This window comes from Podarcis gaigeae (genome assembly GCF_964106915.1).
Source record: "Podarcis gaigeae genome assembly, chromosome: 6".
Classification (NCBI taxonomy): domain Eukaryota; kingdom Metazoa; phylum Chordata; class Lepidosauria; order Squamata; family Lacertidae; genus Podarcis; species Podarcis gaigeae.
Window position 1 is genome coordinate 7850496 of NC_139682.1, and position 21568 is coordinate 7872063.

Here is a 21568-nt window from a genome sequence, read left to right on the forward strand (position 1 = left end):
AGAGGGGAGAGCAAAAAGGGAGAGAAAAATAAAAGGGGGGAGTTGAGGGGGAGAGTATCAGTAACAATAGCAGTGATCTAGAGGAAATTTTTGTTTTAAAAGAGAGTGGTGGTCGTAGCTGGGGGCGAAAGATTCCCCCCTCAAGAACAAGCCAACAAATAGACAAGAACGGGCTTTAAAAAGAGAGAGGGGGAAAAATGTGTGGTTTAAAAAAAATAAAAATAAAATAAAATAGATAATAATATTTCCTCCTAATTATTGTTATTATTTTTTATTTGTAAAAAAGTAATTAAAAATGTACAGGTAAAAGATAAAAATGAGAATTAAAGGTAAAAAAAAGAGGGGGGGTTGTCTTTAGATAGATAGATAGAGCTTTTTATTTAAAAAAGAAAATAAAAATGAGTAAAGTATAGGTAAAAGAGGATAGGTAAAAGAGAGTGGAAAGTCTGGGGCGAAGTGGCAGTCCCAGGAAATGGCCTGTGATGGTTCAGGGCTGTTTTCTGGGTACTGCCATTTTAATTCTTAAGAGGGGAGTTTGAGGTGAAAATAAAATGAGGTTTAAATTGAGGGTGTGTGTGTGTGGAAAAGTGTGTCTTTAAATAGTGTGTAGAAAAGATAGAAATAAAAATAAAGATTCAAATAAAGGGTGGCTGCAGCAGCAGTGGCCCCTCTTTTAAAAAGAAAAATGATAAAAGTAGGTATATGGGGGGGGGGAATAAAAAAGAATTTCTTTTTTAAAAAAGGGGGAGAGGGGTAGGAAGGGGTTAAAAAAGGGTTTTGTTTGTTGGTTGTTGTTTTTTATAGAAAAAAGGAGAAAAGAAGGGGGTAGTTTCTTCCTTTCTGTGATCTCCTTTGTCATGCGGCTTTGCATGGAGGGGTAGGCTCCGGTCGGGCTCAGCCACGTGTTTTTTCGCAGCGTCCTTTGCCTTCCCGTGTTCACCTACCTCCCCTCTTCCTTGTCGGCAAAGCTAGGGCTCCTCTTTCTTTCTTTCTTTCTTTCTTTCTTTCTTTCTTTCTTTCTTTCTTTCTTTCTTCCCCTTCTTCCTTCCCCCTTCTCTTTTTCTCCCTCTCTGCGTTAGCTCCACTGTCTTCCTCCAAAGGCTCCCAAGTTTGGAAAGAAAATTGAATCAGTTAGTCTGTTACATCAACGGAGTGAGCCGTAGGGGGTGGGAAAAGCAGCCTGCTCTCCAAGATTTGCAAGCAGAATGCAAAGCAGCAAGGGGGAATGGAGTCTGTAGACTTTAATGACAATCGTAAAGGTCTTTTGCAAGGATGGTGTGTGTGTGTGTGTGTGTGTGTGTGTGTGTGTGTTGTGGGGTAGTCATGCTGCTGCCTGTGACTTTTAGAAAGGGTATTATATTTCATATTATAATATCACAGTGTGGAGATGGCTCAGGCCTATAATAAAAATAGTATTAAAAATGGCATGGATGTTGTAGGTGGAGATTTGCATGACTCATCGCCAGGGATGTGATGGGCACCATCTGGTAGGTGCCAACAATGTACCTATAGTCTACGCATTTCTACAACTGAAGCGTGACGTGGGAGAAAAAAAGAAAGAAACGCAACCACACGGCGCTGACATTTCCTCATTCCCAAAATGCTGCATTTTGAGTGTTGGGAAAATGTGGTGTTGCTGCAAGAGAAGTATTTCTGAGGTCCAGCACCAAAGGCCTTCTGGAGGTTCCCTCACTGCCAGAAGTAAATTTATAGGGAACCAGGCAGAGGGACTTCTTGGTGGTGGCGCCCGCCCTGTGGAACCCCCATTGTTCAGCCTGGACACTGACATCCAGCTCTGAGGGCCTTCTGGCGGTTCCCCCATTGCGAGAAGTGAGGTTACAGGGAACCAGGCAGAGGGCCTTCTCGGTAGTGGCGCCTGCCCTGTGGAACGCACTCCCTTCAGATGTGAAGGAAATAAGCAGCTATCTTATCTTTAAAAGACATCTGAAGGCAGCCCTGTTTAGGGAAGTTTTTAATACTTAATGCTGTATTGTTTTTAACACTCGATTGGAAGCTGCCCAGAGTGGCTGGGGAAACTCAGCCAGATGGGTGGGGTATAAATAAATTTTTGTTGTTGCTGTTGTTGTTATTTTCTTTGATGTTAGATGCTTTGCATTGGCTGAGCCAATGTTGGTGAACTGGCTTCCTGTTGTAGAGGCCGCTCCTGGTAACCAAGATGAAGAGGAAGTGGGGAGGTTGGCTCCGTGTGGGCACGATGGCAGACCCTCTTTGACGCTTCTGCTACTGTGCCCATACTGTAGTGTCCTCTTCACACCTTCACCTTTTCGGTTACCGGCAGCAATCTCCATATTGGGAAGCCAGGTGAGCAATGATTCCCCACTCAGCTCCACCTGTTTGCTGCTCTTCCCCCCTGCCCATTTTACAAAATTGAGTTTTAATAACAGGTGGGCTCACGCAAAAAGAAATGAAAGAAAAACTAGGGTTAATAATAATAATAACGATAATAATAATAACGATAATAATAGATTAATTGTCACAATTGTCAGTAAAGAAATATGTGATTTACTGAGTCAATAATAAAACTTGCATGCCGATTTTTTTTCAAACTATGGCTGTCTAGAAAAAACAAAGCCATTTGCCCCAAGCCTGGGGGTCCTTTGCCAGCTTGAAAAAGAGCTGATCTGCATTGATTAGCAAAATGCTAATTGCCTTGCGAGAAGGGTAGGAGCTTTGGCAATTTTGGCCTTGCAGTAAACACCCACCTTCCCTAGCTGTATCCCTGAATCCTCTCCCCACTTCCCCTAGCTCCTATTTTAGGACTGCAATACTAGGAAGAAAGGGAGCAAATATGAGCTTTTAATGAGGGGGTGTGAAGCAGCCATTAATTTGTTCCTTCTGGCTAATGAGCTGTTTAAAATGGGAAGCAGGTCAGCAGGAGGTGCTGGAGAGATTCACACTGGATAGACTTGGAGTGCATGGCGGTCGGATAACGTTTGGTGGGGTGAAAGGATTCCTGATTAACTTTCAGCCATTCTGGAATCGCCTTTCCTTTGCACTGGGTAGCTCACTTGGTTAGAGCACAGTGCTGACAACGTCAAGATTGCAGGTTCAATCTCTGTATGGGACAGCTGCAAATTCATGCATTGCAGAGGGCTGGACCTGTTATAAGAAAAAAACCTGCTCCCTTTCCCTTATGGGGTATTCCAGAGCCCACATAGAGTCCTTGAGGGTTCCCTATCAGCTGGAGAAAATAACAGAGGCCAACCAGAGTATATTGAGAAGCAAAGCAGCTAATTAAGCCTGATCTTTATTAAAGGAAATAAACTGTTGCAACAGGGTCTCCACTCAACACATGCAGGAGGGAGGAGAACCCTGAACAATGGTGCGCAAGCCCTTATATAGACTTTTGAAATTAGCCCAAGACCACCCCCCTAAACATCATACATGCATCACAAGGAGGCGGTCTACAGCAGAAATCATGTCTGCTAGGCAACCTGATAATGGTCACTGATTGCTTTACCCAGGTGGTCTGGCCGTTCTTTTGTGATGATAAATACTTTAATTCCTGAATCCAGGTCACAGGCTCACCCAATTCATACACAAATACGCCCTTAGGACACGATTTGCAAGCAAAAGGACAATGGGAAGGCTTTCCCCATTTGCCTCCCTTACTGCAGAGGGATATCTGAGGTCATTGGGAGAGTCAAAATGACTCCAGGATTGCTCTCCCATACTATTTCAGACACATGGTTCATATATTTAGATATGTGCGCATTTATGAATATTTACTCTATATTTGAGACCTTAAACTTCTTATAACAGACCTGATGATCCTCAAGGGCCCTTCCAACTCTACAATTCTATGATTTTTCAAACCCACATCCTCATCTTCACTGGCTATAAACCATGCCCACTTCCTCTCCAGGTATCAAGAGGGTGGCCTGTGGGAATGTTCAGGGACGCAGGACAGGATATATTGTTTGATTATAGCCTTTCCAACTTGTGTAAACAAGTTCACAATTTAGCAGAGTAACATTCCCTTTTTAAACTTACGGCGGATGTTTGCTCAGGCTCGCTAAAGCCTCTATAATAACTGTTCTGGTATTTCCTCCTTATTCCCTCTTAAAAGATAAGACACGGCACAGTCTTCTATAAAAGTATAAAAAGAGTTTACTCACATTCTGTTCACAATCGGATCCCAGAAGGCAGACTTAGCTTAGAAAAGTAACATACACCTGGAAACTATCTCATAAGGAGACAGTCCCTTTGTCCTCTCTTGGCTGGAAGCATCTTTGGCTAATCAGATGTTGCTTCTTTGATGCATGTAGTCAAAGAGAGAGAGAGATGGCTGCCCTGTTCTGTGCTTTTGTCGTTACCTGCACAGGTGAGGCCACGTCCACCTCTAGTCACATGCAGAGGAAGTCTGTCCCAGCCCAGAAGGAAACAGGAAGTTTACCTGCTGGCTGGACAAACATTCCTCCCTATGTGTAAACATGTTCACTCTAGGAATGTTGTACTTGACTGCTCTTGTGTTTCACATCCCACATGGCCTTCTCAGGTTTCTTTCGTGTGTGTGTGTGTGATAATCAGTGCAACTGAGAGCAAGTGTGGTACAGTGAATCGGGTGAAAAACTAGGACCTGGGACACCAGGGTTCAAATCTCCACTGCACAGGCAAAAATAGATGGGTTCCCACCCTCAAGGGGGTTACAGTCTAAAATAGAAGTGAGGTGAGGGGCAGATAAGGATGAGGAAAGGCCACCATGGACAAACGTTCAGCCCCTCCCCAGCCCAAATTATGCATTCTGCTCTTTCCTCTTTCCCCTGGGTACAGAGGAAAAGGACCACCTGGAAGAACTGCAGCAAGGAAAAAGAGTTAAACAAGTGGTTAAAATTCTCAGTCGCAGAAACAGATAATTGCATTAGTCACGCAGTGGATTTACCTGGGCTGTACCATTTCAGCTTGCAACATGTGGTGGGGATTAGGAACCTTCATTTGTTGGAATATTTTTGAAGATAAGCAACCACAACACACACAAAACAAGTGTATCACTAGGGAGAAAGGTTCTAGCCCAGATGCGACAGGTTATTTTTTGTAACTGATGGTACTTTTCTCGTTCGGTGATAGTTTCATTCTCCCCTTGCAGACCGGTGATGAACACAGTGAAATAAATCGGAGAACACCATTTTCCCAATTCAGATTATTTTGCCAAAAATCCTGTGTTCGCCCCAATATATATATATATATATATATATATATATATATATATATATATTTGCTTTCGTAGATTTTCACGGGTACAGGAATGCAGGTTTTGGTGTCCTCGGGTGTCTTCCCGTGTAAAAGTTGGGGTGTCTAGGCGACGTTTCGACGAGGTCTCACTCGTCATCTTCAGGCTGGTGCTTTCGGCTTCTTGTTACTGGAACAGAGCGGGATCTCAATGTTTGAGTTCCTATAAATACTGTAGAGGGGGTGTGGTGTCTAGCCTCCAATGTTCTGGGCAGAGAGGAAGTTCCCAGGCTAGTGTGCCTTTTCTTCTTTTGTTCCTTAATTACTTGAGAGATACCTTGAGTGATTTCTTGAGTGATATCCTGAGTACCACTTAGGTGGGTCATTAGGTGTGGATTAGTTGCTAAAGTCTTTGTGTCTTGACCTCTTGAACTTTGTGAAGAGTTTTCCTGAGAAGATGGCTGTATTGCACTTAGTTGTGCTTTGGCTTGGCTTCGTGTATAGGGGCGAGCTGTGGTTTTGTGGCTTGTGTCAGCCAGATCTGTGTAGGGATTGCAGGGGGGTGCAGCATCCGGAGGTGCCACAGCTCGCCCCTATACACGAAGCCAAGCCAAAGCACAACTAAGTGCAATACAGCCATCTTCTCAGGAAAACTCTTCACAAAGTTCAAGAGGTCAAGACACAAAGACTTTAGCAACTAATCCACACCTAATGACCCACCTAAGTGGTACTCAGGATATCACTCAAGAAATCACTCAAGGTATCTCTCAAGTAATTAAGGAACAAAAGAAGAAAAGGCACACTAGCCTGGGAACTTCCTCTCTGCCCAGAACATTGGAGGCTAGACACCACACCCCCTCTACAGTATTTATAGGAACTCAAACATTGAGATCCCGCTCTGTTCCAGTAACAAGAAGCCGAAAGCACCAGCCTGAAGATGACGAGTGAGACCTCGTCGAAACGTCGCCTAGACACCCCAACTTTTACACGGGAAGACACCCGAGGACACCAAAACCTGCATTCCTGTACCCGTGAAAATCTACGAAAGCAAATATATATATATATATATTGTCCAAACAGCATTCCCATTTATGAATGAATGCTTATGGATGTAGACTAGCACAAATTTAGCATTAGGTTCTTAGTTTTAAAAAAGTCAGAAGATATAAAAAATTAAGTGAACAATTGGTAAACCCATTGAAAGATGTGATGAATGAGATTTTTAAAAACAGATAAAATCCCAGAAACATGGAAAGCAGCCTATATTACAGTATGTAAGGTAATGAGAATAATGTAGAAGAATAAGAAAATGCAGTTAAAAAGGAAATCATGGAAAGAGTGGAAGGGAAGTAAAAGTAAAGACATTCAGGAATTAAACAACTTGGAGGAATGTAGATATGTTACCATTATTATGATATGCTCATGTTTTATATTTAGGTTATCACTTTATTTTTGTTGTAAGCACGAATGTAACAGAGTACGTACTGATGGCAAGATATAACAGAAAAGCAAATAAAAATATTTTAAAAAGTCAGAAGATACAATATTAATTTCTCTTAGGAAAGAATTATTGGGAGTGAAATTTCATATGGAAATATTTTATTCTTTTGAAAAAGTGTGTAGACACCGAACCAACATTATCCTTGAAAAGCCGCTATTGATGATATCTGCCTTTCCTCAGATTACACTGACTACCATTGGCTATGGGGACAAATATCCGCAAACCTGGAATGGACGCCTCCTTGCTGCAACATTCACCCTGATTGGCGTTTCCTTTTTCGCTCTTCCAGCTGTAAGTAGGCACTAGACAAGGCTCATTTTTATTAAGCTCAGTGATGAAAATATCCTTGCGGGAAATGACTTTTTTTTTTACCCCTTCATCACTCTGTATGATTCATTGTTCTACATTAAGAGTGGAGAACCAAGCCAGCGATTTAGTCCCTGATCATCAGCTGATGAGTGGGAGTTAAGCCATACTCAGCTCAGCAGTTCTACTGATTCAATGGATTTTGACAGGTGGGCGGGACAAGCTGCCTGCCAGTCATGAGGTGTCCTAACAATGTCACCTTTGGCCAGCGAGGCCAATCCTAACCTGGCCTGGTGGAGCCAAAGAGGTTCCTCACCCTGTTTCACAAGGACACATACCCCTGAGGTTGCTGCAGAGGTGTTGAGTTTGGAGTTGCTCTCCTGAATCATCAGCCGTTGGGTCCAGTTCAGACAATATTTCTGAAGTCTGATCCTGCCCTGCACATGTTGCTGGCACATGGTCTCAGCTCCACCACACTTTCCATCCACATGGAAGGTCGTACAGCCATGGATTTAGTTTTTTAATTGAAATCACTTTTGTAGATCACAGGTACACCTATTCCCAGGGTAAGAGAGGAGGGAGCCTGCCTAGTAGGCAACGTGTTGGGGAAGTGCTCTTGCCCTGACCTCCTTGTTGCCCTGACCTCCTGATGGGTGATGTGGTTAAGAAGTCGACACAGTGCAGATGTGCTGGCAGAGCCAATCTGGTGCTACTGTTCCTGATAGCCACAAGCCTGCCATTGATTCCTGTGAGGAGGTCTCATCTGAGAATACAGCCTTATCACGTTACAGGGGAGGAGAGATCCTTCAGGGCTGCATTGTTTGGCGAGCCCCCCCCTCCGGAAATAAAGACACATGACACAATTATTAAGGATAATGGGCTAAATAAGGCCACAGCTTTATTGGTTACAGGTGATGAGCAGTATTGGCTTAGGCATTGGTCCTAACAGACTATATCCAACTTCAGCCTGTCCGCTTGAAGTCCGGGAAGGGTTAACCACCAGTAGGTGGAGTCCTGCTGATGCACATCAACTAGGAACGCCCCCGGGGTTGCCGATAGGGGGCGTGCCTTAGGCCCTCACCTCCACAGGCTTTGGACAGGGCCATGCCCCCTGGAATCCTTTACCGGACTACCCTTCAATATGCGGGGCAGGTGATGGCACTACCTCCCCTCTTCTTCCATCTACAGAACAATACAAATGCCTAACCACCAATACCAAGAAAGTTATGACGATTTGCTATGAGGTAGGCGAAAACCAAGAGGCTGGTGCCAATTTGCCAAGTGGAAAAATTCCTACCAGGCCCCTCAACGGCGACCAACCGAGGTCCATAGCAAGGTCAAGAAACGACAACCTTATAGAGCGGGAGGGTGGAAAAAGCAGGAACAGCTAGCAGGTGGGGAAAGAGGGAGATCCCCAGCTGCATCCTGCCTTAAATAGGGCAGGCCACGCCCCCAGAGCCAGCCGATTGGCTGGCCAGGGTGTGACACGGCCAGGAATCCCCCCAATCATGTGGGGCTGTGAAGCCCGCAACCCCACCTCCTTTGTAGGGTGGAAGTGGCTTTCTCGCAGCACTGAAGAGGCGAGGAAAGGATTTCAAAATCAGCCAGCTTCATTAACGCGGGACTCCAAAATTCCAGATCCAAACTGATGTCCAAGTTTTGTGCTGCAATCCCCACGTTTTGTGCAGCCCCCCCAAATGACTGAGCAATAGACACTCAAACTGGGGTTGCAAGTGAAGGGCCAACAACCCAACCTTGTCCGATTGTCTCCAAACCAGTGCCAGAGCGGTGTGCTGGTTCGGGGCCATTTGGGGCCGCAAACCCCGCTTTCTGTGCTGCCACCCAAACTGAGTACTGTATTTTTCGCCCTATAGGATGCACTTTTCCCCCTCCAAAAATGAAGGGGAAATGTGTGTGTCCTATGGGGCGAATGCAGGCTTTCGCTGAAGCTTGGAGAGCGAGAGGGGTCGGTGCGCACCGACCCCTCTCGCTCTCCAGGCTTCAGGAAGCTATCCACAAGCCTGGGGAGCCCGCGGGAGTTTCCACCGGGCTGCCTAGGCTTGCGGATAGCAGCCTGCATCCCAAAACCTGGGGCACAAAGCGGAGCGCGCCTGGGCTTCGCGCAGCTCTCCGCAAGCTGTGGGAGCCCGGCGTGAAGTCGCTCCGGGCTCCCACGGCTTGCGGAGAGCTGCCTGTTCTGGGGGCTGGCGTTGGGGGAAGCTCGGGCTTCCCCTGCCCCAGCCCCGCGCCTGGGAAAAAAATAATTCCCCCCTTTATTTCCCCCCCAAAACTAGGTACACCCTATGGGCCGGTGCGCCCTATGGGGCAAAAAATATGGTAACTGATGCTCAACCCAAGGGCTGATGTACTTGTACTGCACCAACCTTCCCTGACCACTGCCACCTCCCTCCTTTCAAGTAAGCAGCTGCAACACAGGTGTTGGCACGTCAGGTGACCTGACTGCCGCTGCCCGGTCACATGATCTGTTGGTGGCCTAGATGCCTCTATAGATTCAGGTCCTCCTCTGTGTGTTTTTCACTTATTCTCTAGATACTTGAAGATAATGTGTCCCTTCTACTAGTGATTCCGCTCCCCGGAATCTGGTATAAGAGGCAGACAAATGAGTCCATTGACCATGTTAACTGGAAATAGCACTATTCTTTATTCCCAGGGTATTCTAGGTTCTGGATTTGCACTGAAGGTTCAAGAGCAGCACCGTCAAAAGCACTTTGAGAAGAGGAGGAACCCTGCAGCGGGCCTGATCCAGGTGAGAAGACTGGAATGTGGGTGCTTGGAGGGGGCCGGAACAGGAAGATTGGGGTCTGCAATCTGTGCCCATGGGGTGCAAAAGTGGGGAGGGGGTGGAGAGGAGAGAGAGAGAGAGAGAGAGAGAGAAGTGAGCCTCAAGCTGACGCTAAACAAAAAAAATTAAATGGTATTTTACAGTTGCTTTTAATTGATAATGGCCCCAAGTGGAACATAAGCAACAGAAGGGTGGGATATAAATTTTTAAATAAATGAAGTCCCATGAGAGGACGAGTCTTCAAGGGCAGCTCTCTGTGGGGGAACACTCGGGTTTGCGTCTTGCAAAATGAGGGGATGCGGGTGGCGCTGTGGTCTAAACCACGAGCCTCTTGGGCTTTCTGATCGGAATGTCAGCAGTTCGAATCCGTTCAACGGCGTGAGCTCCTGTTGATTTGTCCCAGCTCCTGCCAACCTAGCAGTTCGAATGCATGCCAGTGCAAGTAGATAAATAGGTACCACTGCGGCGGGAAGGTAAACGGCATTTCCGTGCGCTCTGGTTTCCATCACGGTGTTCCTTTGTGCCAGTAGCGGTTTAGTCATGCTGGCCACATGACCCAGAAAAGCTGTCTGTGGACAATGCCAGCTCCCTCGGCCTGAAAGCAGAGATGAGCGTTGCACCCCATAGTTGATTTTGACTGGACTTACCGTATTTTTCGCTCTATAACACGCACCTGACCATAACACGCACATTGTTTTTAGAGGAGGAAAACAAGGGAAAAAACATTCTGAATGAAACAGTGGATGTATCATTTTTGGGCTTCATGCTGTGGCCACAGACATGTGATCTGATGGTGAATTTGGGGTGACCCAATGCCAAAATCCTGAGAATTCCTGTGGATCCATGCTTTGTAACCACGTTTTTGCACCATTGCAGCCCCAGGCAGCAGTGGGTGCGTGATTTTTTTGGTGCAGGCTGTAGCCATGGACATGCTATGTGATCTGATGGTGAATTTGGGGTGACCCAATGCAAAGATCCTGAGAATCCCTGTGGATCCATGCTCTGTAACCACGTTTTTGCACCATTGCAGCCCCAGGCAACAGTGGGTGCGTGATTTTTTTGGTGCAGGCTGTAGCCATGGACATGCTATGTGATCTGATGGTGAATTTGGGGTGACCCAATGCAAAGATCCTGAGAATCCCTGTGGATCCATGCTTTTTAACCACGTTTTTGCACCATTGCAGCCCCAGGCAACAGTGGGTGCGTGGTTTTTTGGTGCAGGCTGTAGCCATGGACATGCTATGTGATCTGATGGTGCATTTGGGGTGACCCAATGCAAGGATCCTGAGAATCCCTGTGGATCCATGCTTTTTAACCACATTTTTGCACCATTGCAGCCCCAGGCAACAGTGGGTGCGTGATTTTTTTGGTGCAGGCTGTAGCCATGGACATGCTATGTGATCTGATGGTGAATTTGGGGTGACCCAATGCAAGGATCCTGAGAATCCCTGTGGATCCATGCTTTTTAACCACATTTTTGCACCATTGCAGCCCCAGGCAACAGTGGGTGCGTGATTTTTTTGGTGCAGGCTGTAGCCATGGACATGCTATGTGATCTGATGGTGAATTTGGGGTGACCCAATGCAAAGATCCTGAGGATCCATGTGGATCCATGCTTTTTAACCACGTTTTTGCACCATTGCAGCCCCAGGCAACAGTGGGTGCGTGATTTTGGGGGGGCAGGCAGTAGCCATGGACATGCTATGTGATCTGATGGTGAATTTGGGGTGACCCAATGCAAAGATCCTGAGGATCCATGTGGATCCATGCTTTTTAACCACGTTTTTGCACCATTGCAGCCCCAGGCAACAGTGGGTGCGTGATTTTGGGGGGGCAGGCTGTAGCCATGGACATGCTATGTGATCTGATGGTGAATTTGGGGTGACCCAATGCAAAGATCCTGAGGATCCATGTGGATCCATGCTTTTTAACCATGTTTTTGCACCATTGCAGCCCCAGGCAACAGTGGGTGCGTGATTTTGGGGGGGCAGGCTGTAGCCATGGACATGCTATGTGATCTGATGGTGAATTTGGGGTGACCCAATGCAAAGATCCTGAGGATCTATGCTTTGTAACCACATTTTAAGTGGGGAGGGAAGGAAAAACACAGAAGGGACAAGGAGCAGGAGAGGGGTGTGCAGAGAAGCAGCTGGCTAAGAATGCAGGAGAGGGGTAGGGAGGAAAGGAAGGCAAAAGTTTTCCCCCACCCAAGCCAGCCAGCCATCTCTCTCTCTCTCTCTCTCTCTCTCTCTCTCCCTCCCTCCCTCCCTCCCTCCCTCCCTCCCTCCCTAGCTCCCTCCCCCCCTCTCTCTCCCTCCCCCCTCTCTCTCCCTCCCCCTCCCCCTCTCTCTCTCCCTTCCCCCCTCTCTCTCTCTCTCCCCCAGCAGCACCGGAGCTTGCCTGGAGGGGAGGGGCTTTCCCTGCTCTTTGTTCCGTTTCAGCAAACACAGCAACGAAACAGAGAAGGGTGGGCAGTAAGACCCTGAGGCAGAATGCAGGAAAGCAGCCGCTTCCTCTTTTCAGGTTTCGCTTCTCCGTGCAGCGTGCAGCCCCGCGATTTGATTTTTGCTTGATTTTTCGGCTCCAGGGACCACACATTCGCTCTATAACACGCACAGACATTTCCCCTTCCTTTTTAGGAGAAAAAATCTGCGTGTTATAGAGGGAAAAATACGGTAACTGTCCTTTTACCTTTACCTTGCTAAATGCCAGTTGGCCAAGATTACTCTGATGCAACAAAGCCAAGAGCGCTGGGCATCTTTATACATGTTACATTGCCTTCATAAAGGTAAAGGTAAAGTGACCCCTGACCATTAGGTCCAGTTGTGGCTGACTCTGTGGTTGAGGCGCTCATCTCGCTTTATTGGCCAAGGGAGCTGGCGTACAGCTTCCAGGTCATGTGGCCAGTATGACTAAGCCGCTTCTGGCGAACCAGAGCAGCGCACGGGAATGCTGTTTACCTTCCTGCCAGAGCGGTACCTATTTATCTACTTGCACTTTGACGTGCTTTCGAACTGCTAGGTTGGCAGGAGCAGGGACCGAACAATGGGAGCTCACCCCATCATGGGGATTCGAACCGCCGACCTTCTGATTGGCAAGTCCTAGGCTCTGTGGTTTAACCCACAGCGCCACCCGCGTCCCATTGCCTTCATAGTTTTCTACTAATGAGGAGACTTCATGCATCATCAGATGCTTAGATAAGGGCAAGAAAAACAATAGTATCTTAGCTCCACCTGCCTCTGCTCTGGCCTTCCTCTCGAGACTAAAAATACAGCGTTGGACTATTTTTCTTCCTTCCTTTCTCTATAGCCACGAGGCACTTGCTCCTCCTCGGTGGACCAATTCCCACCAGACTCTGAGCCAGAACCCAGAGTTCCATCTGTTTTTGCTAGGCGTAGCACGCCAGCTAATAATTTCCCCCTGATTGCTGTGTGCAGGACTCCAGGGTTTAAAAATAAATAAATCCAACTTCTATTTATACGCTGCAGCAACACATATCAAAGGCTGTGCCAGGGAAATGCTGAATCCGCAATCAGGCGAAATTGCAGGCCTCTCGGCACTCGGGACTCATTACTGCATTTAGATGCCACCCTTTTTCCGAGTTTGAGGCGACTCCCATGGGGCTGCCCCTTGCCTCCTGGCACTGACCCTGCGAGGCTGAACAGGCAGCCAGGTGGGGGAGAAGGGGACATTCAAGGGCAGCTAAGCTCCAAAACTCTTGCTGCTGCGCCACCTTGCATCTCTCTTGCAAAGATTGAGCTTTTAAAAAGAGTTGATCAGTGCGAACCTTTTGCTTGGAAAGTAGTCTTTGAGCCATGCAAACTGAGAAATGGGTGCAAGTGGTAGTGGCTGGTCTGTTGTGGCAAATGGGGTAGTGCCAGCCTCTACCTTCTTGCCTTCCTATTGTGCAATCAGCTCATGGCTGCCAGCCCCCTCCTTAGTCTCCGTTTTACCCTTGCAGATCTCGGTAGGGAGGAGGATGGAGGCAAAACTAGAATTAATCATCTTTTATATATATATGTGTGTGTGTATTACTTTTGCACAACATTTCCACACATTTAAAAATGGGTTCTTTCGAACCTTGAGAGCTCCTTCATTCCCTCCAGGGGTTCCAATTCTAAGATTTTTTTCCTGCATCTTTTACTGTAAACCACAAAGCCTAGGACTTGCTGATCAGAAGGTCGGCGGTTTGAATCCCCGCGACAGGGTGAGCTCCCGTTGCTCGGTCCCTGCTCCTGCCAACCTAGCAGTTTGAAAGCACGTCAAAGGGCAAGTAGATCAATAGGTATCGCTCCGGCGGGAAGGTAAACAGCATTTCCATGTGCTGCTCTGGTTCGCCAGAAGCGGCTTAGTCATGCTGGCCACACGGCCCGGAAGCTGTACGCTGGCTCCCTCGGCCAAGAAAGCAAGATGAGCGCCGCAAACCCAGAATCGGCCCCGACTGGACCTAATGGTAAGGGGTCCCTTTACCTTTACCTTTATCTGTTATATAATCATAGTATCAAAAATCCATTCTCCTTTACAAGTGTCATTGTATTCCTGCCAATGATTTCAGCAGTTTACAGTGATCTCTCAACTATGTTGGAAAGCTATTCCAGTCTTTTTAAAAATACTTGGTCTTCCTGATTTCTGATCTTTCCCGTCTGTCTTGCCATTTCTGCATATTCCATCAGCTTGGTCTGCCACTCATCTCTGGTTGGTACTTCTTCTTCTTTCCATCTCTGGGTAAGAAGCATCCTTGCTGCTGTTGTTGCATACATGCTGTTGTTGCATAAACAGTCTTTTGTTTTATTTTGGTAGTTCCACACCTATAATGCCTATCAAAAAAACATTTTTTAACTCATTATATATCATTTCCCAGAAAGCTTTTACCACCTCCCATGATGAAACATCCTATACATATCTTTTTACATTTCCAGCACACATCTGAACCGGTTCTATACATTTTCACATTTTTAAGTAAAGGTAAAGGTAAAGGGACCCCTGACCATTAGGTCCAGTCGTGGCCGACTCTGGGGTTGCGGCGCTCATCTTGCTTTATTGGCCGAGGGAGCCGGCGTACAGCTTCCGGGTCATGTGGCCAGCATGACTAAGCCGCTTCTGGCGAACCAGAGCAATGCACGGAAATGTCGTTTACCTTCCCGCCGGAGTGGTGCCTATTTATCTACTTGCGCTTTTGACATGCTTTCAAACTGCTAGGTTGGCAGGAGCAGGGACCAAGCAACGGGAGCTCACCCCGTCGTGGGGATTCGAACCACTGACCTTCTGATTGGCAAGTCCTAGGCTCTGTGGTTTAACCCACAGTGCTACCTGTGTCCCATTTTCACAATTTTACTAGGTGTCAAATGCCAACGGTACATTGTTTTCATATGATTTTCTTTCAATGAACACCAGGCTGTAAACTTCAAATCTTCTTTTCATAACTTATACCCAGTGAGCGCAAAATATGGTCTGAAGCTCAACATCAAAAAACGAAGATCATGGCCACTGGTCCCATCACCTCCTGGCAAATAGAAGGGGAAGAAATGGAGGCAGTGAGAGATTTTACTTTCTTGGGCTCCATGATCACTGCAGATGGTGACAGCAGCCACGAAATTAAAAGACGCCTGCTTCTTGGGAGAAGGGCAATGACAGGCCTAGACAGCATCTTGAGAAGTAGAGACATCACCTTGCCAACAAAGGTTCGTATAGTTAAAGCTATGGTTTTCCCAGTAGTGATGTATGGAAGTGAGAGCTGGACCATAAAGAAGGCTGATCGCCAAAGAATTGATGCTTTTGAATTATGGTGCTGGAGGAGACTCTTGAGAGTTCCATGGACTGCAAGAAGATCAAACCTGTCCATTCTGAAGGAAATCAGCCCTGAGTGCTCACTGGAAGGACAGATCCTGAAGCTGAGGCTCCAATACTTTGGCCACCTCATGAGAAGAGAAGACTCCCTGGAAAAGACCCCAATGTTGGGAAAGATGGAGGGCACAAGGAGAAGGGGGCGACAGAGGACGAGATGGTTGGATAGTGTTTTCGAGGTTACCAGCATGAGTCTGACCAAACTGTGGGAGGCAGTGGAGGACAGAGGTGCCTGGCGTTCTCTGGTCCATGGGGTCACGAAGAGTCAGACATGACTAAACAACTAAACAACAACAAACCCAGGAAGACAATTGTATATTATAACCAAAATCTCTTACCCAGTGTATCATTACTGATGTACCTTCTAGAATTAGTCATCTCTGCCTGTTGTTGGCTCTGTCTGGCTTTGCCTACCATTGTCCTCTCTGCTTTCCATCCTATTGGTCCTGGTGGGCATCAGCTGCCCCTGGGTGCAAAGCTTAGGTAGGAGGAGAAAAGCTATGTCAATCAAACAGTGTTGGGAAAGGCCATAATCTCAGTGGCAAAAGGTTCTGGGTTCAATTCCTGGTGCCTCCAGGTGGGGCTGGGAGAGAACTGCAGAGCCACTGATAGTCACTGGGGAAACGACAAAAGTCAAGGGAGCAATCGCGTGATTCAGTCTGTGGCAGCACCTTGTGCTCCTAAGAATCACCGAAGGAGCTTGGGGAGGATAACATTTTCGGAACAGCCCATCATGGTGGAAACGGAGAGCATTTGGAAAGCAGTGCACTGCCAAGGTTAACAGAATTCTAGAGCTGGAAGGGATATCTGGTTCAACCCCCTGCAATGCAGGAATCTCAGCTAACACATCCTTGACAGACGGCCATTCAGCCTATTCTCTAAAATCCCCAAGGAAGGAGAGTCCACAACCTCCCAAGGGAGACCGTTCCACTGTCAAACAGCTCTTACTGTCAGTAAGTTCTTCCTGTTGTTGTTTACTCATTCAGTCATGTCCGACTCTTCGTGACCCCCTGAACCAGAGCACGCCTGGCCCTCCTGTCTTCCACTGCCTCCCACAGTTTGGTCAAACTCATGTTGGTAGCTTCGAGAACACTATCCAACCATCTCATCCTCTGTCGCCCCCTTCTTCTTGTGCCCTCAATCTTTCCCAGCATCGGGGTCTTTTCCAGGGAGTCTTCTCTTCTCATGAGGTGGCCAAAGTATTGGAGCCTCAGCTTCAGGATCTGTCCTTCCAGTGAGCACTCAGGGCTGATTTCCTTAAGAATGGACAGGTTTGATCTTCTTGCAGTCCATGGGACTCTCAAGAGTCTCCTCCAGCACCAGAATTTAAAAGCATCAATTCTTTGGCGATCAGCCTTCTTTATGGTCCAGCTCTCACTTCCATACATCACTACTGGGAAAACCATAGCTTTAACTATACGGACCTTTGTCGGCAAGGCGATGTCTCTGCTTTTTAAGATGCTGTCTAGGTTTGTCAAGTTCTTCCTATGTTTAGTCAAAATCTCCTTTCATGTAACTTGAAGCTATTGGTTTGTGTCCTGCCTTCTGGAACAGAAGAAAATGAGCTTGCTCCATCTTCCATGTGACAGCCCTTGAGATATTTGAAGATGGCTATCATATCTCCTCTCAGTTTCCTCTTTTGCAGGCTAAACATTCTCAACTCCTTCAACCATTCCTCATAAGACTTGTTTTCCAGACCCTTGACCGTCTTGGCCGCCCTCCTCTGCACACATCCCAGCTTGTCAATATTCTTCTTAAATTGTGGTGCGCAGAGCTGGACATAGTATTCCAGGTGTGGTCTGACTAAGGCAGTACTATTACTGCCCTTGATATGGATGCTATACTTCTTTTGATGCTTGCTATCTTCAGCTGAGCATTGTTTGAGCATGACCCGCCCCCCCCCCCACCAGAAGGAAGCTAGCTTTGTCAGCTAGTCTTAAGCTGGGCAACAGTGGAGAGGGAAGAAGGACGAAGTAGGCAAGCTTAATTAATTACATGGGCAAACTCATCTTGCCTGTGGCCTGAATTCCCACAGCTATGGCGCTGGAAATAGGGTGCAGGTTTTTGCACATTTTCATCTTCTCTTTTTTACAAAATCCAACTTAAGATCACATTCTCCCCATCCCCCTTCATAAGGAGAACTGAAATCTTGGCGTGGGGAGAGAGACGGAGAGGGACTGGAAATTGCTGCATAAATCACCCAGCGGTACTGGTGGGGAACTGTTCCTTATTCCCTGGCACAGCTCTTCAGAGTGTGAGAGAGGAAGAATATGGATCTATGCAGGGCATCTGAGGCCAAAGTAGATGCTGCACGAAGTAAACACCTCAAGCTGTGAGGAGCATCACATTTGAGGGGTGTGTGTGGAGAGAGAGAGAGAGAGAGAGAGAGAGAGAGAGAGAGAGAGAATGTGTGTGCTTGCCTAATCAATTCCTCCATAGGCTGTTTTTCTGATCAGAATCTCTCCGCCTCTCCATATGGTTTTTCACCCACAGGGGGAATGATACTAACTCTCCCCCTAGCTGAGCTTCAAGAGAACTGATATCTTGAAGAATCACCTGAAATGGTCTTCCTGTCCTCTTTAAGGATGGGGATTTTATGGCCTTCCAGGTGCTCTTCAGCTCCTGGTATCCCTGAACACCGACCTTGCTGGCTGGGGCAGATGGGAATTGTAGTCCAAAAGTGCCCAAAGGCTCCCCGGCTCCCCAGGCCTGGTGTAAATGATAGATTGCAGCAACCAGATCTCTCTCTTTGCTTCCACACCCCTCTTTAAATTACACCTGCATCCTCAAGAACCGCCTCTTTCCATATGAACCTACCCGGGCCCTGAGTCATAGCTGTCAACTTTTCCCTTTTCTTGTGAGGAATCCTATTTGGAATAAGGGAATTTCCCTTAAAAAAAGGAAAAAGTTGACAGCTAGGCCTGAGATAATATTCTGAGGCCCCCCTCCGTGTGCCCCCTCCTTGATAGGTCAGGAGGATAGCAACACGAGAACGGGGCCTTCTCTGCAGTGGCTCCCCATTTGTGGAATGCTCTCCCCAGGGAAGTTAACCTGGCACCTTCATTGTGCACCTTTAGGCACCAGGCAAAAACGTTCCTCTTTAACCAGGCCTTTGGTTGATCCGATTTACATCCTATGCCCTTTTAAAATGTGTTTTTTTTGGGGGGCACAGGAATTGAGTTGTTGTTTTTATTAGGTATTTTGTGGTTTTATATCTTGATTTTATTCTGTGAACTGCCCTGAGACTCCCAGGTATAGGGCAGTATATAAATTCAATTAATAATAATAATAATAATAATAATAATAATTCCCTTCACAGGCTGCGTGGAGGTTCTATGCCACAAACCTCACTCGAACCGATTTGCATTCGACTTGGAATTACTACGAGCGAACCGTGACCGTCCCCATGTACAGGTCAGTATTTCCTTTTTATGCTTCATTTTTCTTCTGTGGGTGCCCACCTCCATCCAGCATTCTTCTGTTTCGTTCTGCTTTCCCCCTTCTTTTAAAAGCTTGCCGGGAGCAGCCGCTGGCATTTCCGCAAGTTTAGTTTTCTTTTCAATCGTTGCAGATTTATCTCCCCGTTGTTTCCATGCCCATGGTATTAATTTCTGTTCTTTTCTTGTATATGTGTGTCCGTGTGTACGTTTTGTGTTGGTTTCCATCTTTATTTTTCTGCACTCGTTGTTGGTGTTGTTCTGTGACAGTGGCCACGCCAAATGCCAGAAGACCTCCTGAAGGGCTTCCCCCGAAAGGTAAAAAATAAAAAAAAAACCACTCAAACCCCACTCTAAAAAAACACACCCTCTTCTTGATTTCCCCTGGCAATTTGAACTGCTCTGGTATGTCAGTGTAACGGCGGATTTTCTGGTGAGTCTAGCTTTTTCAAACAACCTGGAATAGCCTCTTGTGACTGCAGTTCCTTTGCCTTTCAATGCGCAAGAGTTTGAGAGCAGGAAGCGTTGGAGATGCCCAGGCAATTGAGCTCACCTCCTAGTAAGAGACTTTCAGCTAGAAAGTTAAGCCCAGCTTGGGGAATGTGGCTTGGACGGTGTCAACAGAGAGCTAGTTGGCTGGAGAAATGGGCAGCTGAAGTGGCTGGTGCCCCGGGTTTGACATTTGTAACTTGTGAAATATCTGTGCCAGTAGGACCAGTGCAACCCTTGGCCAGGAGGCTGTGTGTGACAAACTGCGTTGTAGGCCCCTTCCGCTGCTGCAACAACAACAACAACATGTTTTGAGAGGGTTTGCCGTGCTTTGTTATCTGCAGTTTGAGGGCAAGCTGCGCTTTGTGCAAACCACGGTTTGCCACATTTGGACATGCCGGCAAACGATGGTTTGTTGTGTACCAGAAGTTGGGGTAGAGTCATATGGAGATGTGCGGCAGGCGGACAGCAGAGCAAGGAAGGCAAAGTCCCAGCCCAAACAGGAAGCCCTTTGTAGCTCTTCCTGTCTCGGTGTGCAACCTTTTTGGAAGGGGCTGGTCCAGAGTCTATTTTACCACCAGGAAGTTGCCCTGTGCTGCAGTTCCGATAGTTCCCACATGGATTGCAAGGATTGCTGCCTTCTGCTCTGCTCTTTGTGCTCCAAACAACTTTCTGAATTTCTTGGTGCCATTTTAGCACAGTTGGGGAAATAGGATTTGCCTTCTGTTTGATTTCAATGTTTTTGCAACTCACAGAGCTTCCATCTTTGCCTTGGCAGCCTTGAGAATCCAGCAAGAGCTATTTTAGACCCCATAGTTAGTAGCTGTGGCTATGTCTTAATCTGACGGACCCATTGACTTATTTTGCTGTTGTGCTGTTTGTTGTGTTTTGAAGTTTTAATTTTCAGTTTTTAGGTGTGTGGTTTTTCTTCTTCTTTTTAATAAAAAAAAATCCCAGGCACTGAATTTTTGGGAGTTTGCATTTCTGAAATTTATCCTCTGCAAAGCTGCAATGGCCATTGGCCAATATCAATAAAAGCAATCAGAGCCTGTTAGGGAATCCAGGATTGCTTCAGTTTTGCAGGTGGTGAATGTTGAGGCTGAGCGTAAATGACTTTCCTAAGATTACCTGGTGAGTTTATCATCTGGATGAATGACCAAAAGAGGCAAGCTCAGCCTATGATAACCAGCGTCCTAGGAGAGGGATGACACTGAAAAACACCCTCTGTTCTGTGGGCAACCAGCTGTTTATTATTTATTTATTTATTTATTTATTTCCTACTAGTTATACACTGCTTAATTGTAATTGTAACCCCCCCCAAAAAAACCCTCAACGTGATTTCAAAAAAGATAAAAACGGAAAAATTACCACTAAGAAAAAGATCACAGCAATAATTAAAAACTTTCAAATAATAGACAGATCGTCAGCTTTCTAAGCACCTCGGGTAGGCTTGTCTAAGCAAAGCTGCTTTTAGCAGGCTCTGAAAGGAGTACAGTGGTGCCTCGCTAGACGAAAAGAATTCGTTCCGCGATTCTCTTCGTCTAGCGGTTTTTTCGTCTTGCGAAGCAAGCCCATTGACAGCTTAGTGGATTAGTGCTAGAGCTGTCAAGCGGCTTCCAGCGATCAGCTGTTAAGCGGCTTATCAGCGGAACAGCTGATAAGCGGCTTAGCAGCTTAGGAAAAGGGCGAAAAAAGCAAAAAAAACCCGCCAGGGGACGCAAGATTTTTTCGTCTTGTGAAGCAACCCCATAGGGAAATTCGTTTTGCGAAGCACCTCCAAAACGGAAAACCCTTTCGTCTAGCGGGTTTTTCGTCTTGCGAGGTGTTCGTCTTGCGGGGCACCACTGTACTGTGATATCAATAGGCAGGGAGTTCCACAGATTTCAAGGTCTGGGGAGCTGCATGGGGGTGATACAGTAAACCATTTCAGTCCTGATGTTTTCACAGCCTGCCATATTAACATCTTAAAAACGTCTGATGAAATCTGGCTCTAACAAC

At 46.7% G+C, this 21568-nt stretch overlaps 1 protein-coding gene across 11 annotated transcripts in view; it reads left to right on the forward strand.

The window, feature by feature from the left end:
* Positions 1–21568, forward strand: part of KCNQ2 (potassium voltage-gated channel subfamily Q member 2) — a 146457-nt gene that overhangs the window by 64040 nt on the left and 60849 nt on the right. For 10 of the 11 annotated variants that reach the window (XM_083744203.1, XM_083744206.1, XM_083744202.1 and 7 more), the window contains exons 6-8: positions 6872–6982; positions 9669–9764; positions 18964–19058. In XM_083744203.1, the coding sequence (XP_083600329.1) occupies positions 6872–6982; positions 9669–9764; positions 18964–19058 (302 nt within the window). Of the gene's footprint in view, positions 1–6871; positions 6983–9668; positions 9765–18963; positions 19059–19351; positions 19531–21568 lie in introns of those variants that run through there. The other variant, XM_083744204.1, reaches the window with a different exon arrangement.